The sequence below is a fragment of the Orycteropus afer genome, unplaced genomic scaffold (assembly GCF_000298275.1).
Source record: "Orycteropus afer afer isolate SDZICR_OR568_19922 unplaced genomic scaffold, OryAfe1.0 scaffold01193, whole genome shotgun sequence".
NCBI lineage: Eukaryota > Metazoa > Chordata > Mammalia > Tubulidentata > Orycteropodidae > Orycteropus > Orycteropus afer.
This window is the reverse complement of record NW_006922780.1, coordinates 118,127-121,304: the sequence shown is the minus strand read 5'-3', so window position 1 is coordinate 121,304 and position 3,178 is coordinate 118,127. Positions and strand designations below refer to the sequence as shown.

Sequence of the window (3,178 nt, the reverse complement as noted above, 5' to 3'; positions counted from 1 at the left end):
TGGACCCCTACGCTGACCAGGAGCCACGGTCCACGTGGACCCCTACGCTGACCAGGAGCCACGGTCCACGTGGACCCCTACGCTGACCAGGAGCCCTGATGGCACAGTGCTAAGTGCTCAGCTGGGCACCCGAAGGTCACGGCTGGAGCGCCGCCAGCAGCTCCATGATCTGCTCCCATAAAGATGACAGCCTCTCTTCAGTGCCACTGAGCCCGGGACTGCAGGGACTGGAGCCTGCACTCACAGGGCACGCAGACCACGTCCCTGCCCACGGGGCCTAGCATCCACGCACTGGAATGTCTGTTTACTACTCGCTGCCAACCAAACCCAATCAGAGTCACTATGACATAAGAAATTCCAAGTCCGCTTTTCAGGGGACATGTGTGGCTAGTGAGGACACCTTTCAGTGCGCCCCTCGCGGTCCATGCCTGGCCCTCTCTAAAACGCATGGCCCTTCCACATTTTCCTTAAGGCTCAATGTTTGCAAAGTCCAAGAGTGAAAAGTGCCCATCATTTTCACGACAACACTTGTGGTTGTCTACTGCCTGCTGCCCTGACCGCATTTACGGGGTGCACTCCCGGTGGTCTGCAGGGGTAAGGCTTCAGAGCCGACCGGAGGGCGCCGTGACGCGTGGCGCGGATACGGCCCTCACCTTGATGTTGCAGGCCACAGCCTTGCCGTCCTCGCCCTTGAACATGAGCTTCATGCCGCGCAGGGCGCTCATGGCCTTGATGAAGCCCGCGTACTCGCGGTACTGCACGTAGGCTTCAAAGTTCAGGTGGCCTCCGAAGCTGAAAGTGTGGAAGTTACGGCCAGTCATCTCCTCCCGGTATGGGTCCAGCATGGGGATGTCCACGTTGCGGATCTCCCCAAACTTCTCAAAGACCCTCACCAGCACCTCCTCGCTGGGCTTCTCGGAGCCCGACTCCTTCCGGGCAAACCACTTGCAGGGCAGCCCCTCCAGGTGGATGGTGTCCGGCCGCTCACCCGGCAGGGTCTCGTTCATGTCCTTGGCGTCGCGGAAGAAGGAGTCCCAGTCGTGGCGCGTGGGGAAGTCGATCTTGAACTCGGCGGCGCGCACCTTCAGGATGTCCGAGAAGCCGCTGAGCTTGATGGTCTTGCCGTCCAGGCAGGCCAGGAAGGACTTGACCAGGCTCTTGTTCTCCACCTCGCCCTCGAAGCGGATGAAGTCCATGGTGCTCTTGGCGATGCGCAGCGTGGAGAACTGGTGGCTGTGCACCATGCCCTTGAGCCGCTCCATCACCTCCCAGTTGGAGATGGACTTGCCCGGCTGCTTCAGCTGCGGCAGGGCCACGCTGATGGTCATCTTGGTGATGGGCTTGAGGTACAGGCCGTGCGGGGGGCACAGCTCCACCGCCTCAGACGTGTCGTGCACGATGGTAGCCGCGGCCATCGCCGGAGCGCAGGGCCTGAAACACAGAGCACGGGGAGTCAGGGCGCGGAGATGGGGCCTGGGGTCCCTGTGCCAGCTGGCACCTCAGAGCTGGGAGAGGACATGGTCGCAGAAACCGGTCTGTACCTCGTGAGACACCAGACTCAACCGAGTGTGGCAAAGTCAGTACCAGAAGCCCAAGGAGGCCTGTGGCAGGCAGGTTCAAGGCTCAGCCATCAAATGAAGGCTGGCCTCGGGAACCCACCCAGAGGGACTGCAGGAGGAACACCCAGAACTCTGCTCCCATGAGCCGGACAGCCCGGAAGACCCCACAGGGCGATCCCCTCCGGCTCCGGGGGGCACCGTGAGTCAGAATCAACCCGACTGCACCCCAGAACTGGGGACATGGGGGTTCAGTGGTAGAAATCTCACTTACCAAGCAAGAGAACAGAGCCCTGGTGGTGCCACAGCAAAGCACTCAGTTGCTAAACAAAACGTCGGCTGTCTGAACCCAGACAGCAGACAGACCTGCGAATCTCCTCCCGCAAAGACTGCAGCCTCGGTGACGCTACAGGGCCGTTCTGCTGTCACCTGGCCTCACTGGGCGTCGGAATGGACGCCAGAACCCCAACGAGAACAGATTCAAAAAGAGGAAACACACTCTGTGGACAAGCTTCCAGGCCCCCGCCGCATCCTAGCAGGGGTCCCCTGGGGCCTGTGGGAACAGGATGCCCGGGAAGACCCTGCCCTGCCCGCAGCAGAGAGGAGCCAGAAACTGCCGGGGCTCCCCGGGAGGGTGCTGGGGGCAGGGAGCTCAGCTCTGGGCCTCTGCAAAGAGGAGGAGGTGGGGACCCTGTATTCGCGTTGAAGAAACAGGAAGGAAGTTCGAGGCTGGACACATTGCATCCCTTGACTGCAGGCAGCTGGAGCTTCTCTCTGCCCCACCTGGACTCAAAAGCCGAAGGGCCCGTCCTAAACCCCAGGCTGAGGGCCCCACCTGTCTCTGCAAGCGCCCTCCCTCCACCTCCACCAATCCTCTGCCCACTGGTCCTTCCGGGAAGCCAAGGCCAGCCAGGCCAGCTGGCTGCCAAGGAGGACCCCAAACAACACAGGGGGTCCCGCTGGGTGCTGCAGGGGGCCCCACCACTCCTGGGTGCCTGGGAGGCATGGTCTGAGCAGGGTGGAGAGCTACGGGGGTGAATCGGGGTGCCCGAGGAGGCGCCCCAGCTCTGTTAGCCCAGTGATCCCCCAAAAACTGCAGGCAGCATCTGAGCAAGCCTATGGCTTTCCAGGTAACCCAAGCTGTCGCTGGAGTCCCGGACAATCCCCTGGACCCACTGCCCTAGGGGGTCCCCAGCACTCTGGTCGCCTTAAGGATGCACAGTCGCCCGGTGTCACCCTAGTAACCCCAGCCCTCATGGTCCCCCTGCCCTTCTCTTATTGGTCACCCCACCCCACCCTCAGCCCCGGCACCTCCGTCACCCCATTACCCGGCGGCCCCCAGCACCCACGGCTGCCACGCACCCGCACCCCACTTCTGCTGTCTCCTTCGGAGCCCGGGCACCCCGAAGCTTGCTCCAGCCTGGGCCGTCCTCTGCCGGTCACACACCCCGCACCCCAGCCCTCCCGTGGAGTCACACCCCTCGCGTTGATGCCCCCCGGCCTCGGCCGCTCCCCCAGGCACCCCGGCTCCTCGTCCCGACACCTCCACCGTGTCTGACCGCTCACCTCCCTCGGCCCCCAGCACCTCGACCCCCCGACCCCCCGGCTAAGCCTTACCGACC

The 3,178-nt window shown here is 63.2% G+C and overlaps 2 protein-coding genes across 2 annotated transcripts in view; one reads left to right on the top strand and one right to left on the bottom strand.

The window, feature by feature from the left end:
- LOC103212980 (A-kinase anchor protein 17A-like) overlaps positions 1-1,415 on the bottom strand; it is a 4,707-nt gene extending 3,292 nt beyond the window's left edge. The window contains exon 1 of the mRNA XM_007958890.1: positions 654-1,415. Coding sequence (XP_007957081.1) covers positions 654-1,415 — 762 coding nt within the window. The remainder of the gene's footprint in view (positions 1-653) is intronic.
- Positions 1,416-1,466: 51 nt separating this feature from the next.
- Positions 1,467-3,114, top strand: LOC122152038 (U1 small nuclear ribonucleoprotein C-1-like). The gene is made up of 3 exons (XM_042783444.1): positions 1,467-1,544; positions 1,945-2,238; positions 2,656-3,114. Exons 1-3 carry the CDS (start codon positions 1,467-1,469, stop codon positions 3,112-3,114), a joined length of 831 nt encoding a protein of 276 aa, XP_042639378.1.
- Positions 3,115-3,178: the final 64 nt, after the last annotated feature.

What these genes read in the sequence shown, in the direction of transcription:
- LOC122152038 (XM_042783444.1), top strand. Translation starts at nt 1,467, where the DNA reads ATGGGGCCTGGGGTCCCTGTGCCAGCTGGCACCTCAGAGCTGGGAGAG. An exon ending in CAGAAACCGGTCTGTACCTC is followed by an intron (nt 1,545 to 1,944) that starts GTGAGACACCAG and finishes CCTCCCGCAAAG; the next exon opens with ACTGCAGCCTCGGTGACGCT. An exon ending in GCCTCTGCAAAGAGGAGGAG is followed by an intron (nt 2,239 to 2,655) that starts GTGGGGACCCTG and finishes CAAAAACTGCAG; the next exon opens with GCAGCATCTGAGCAAGCCTA.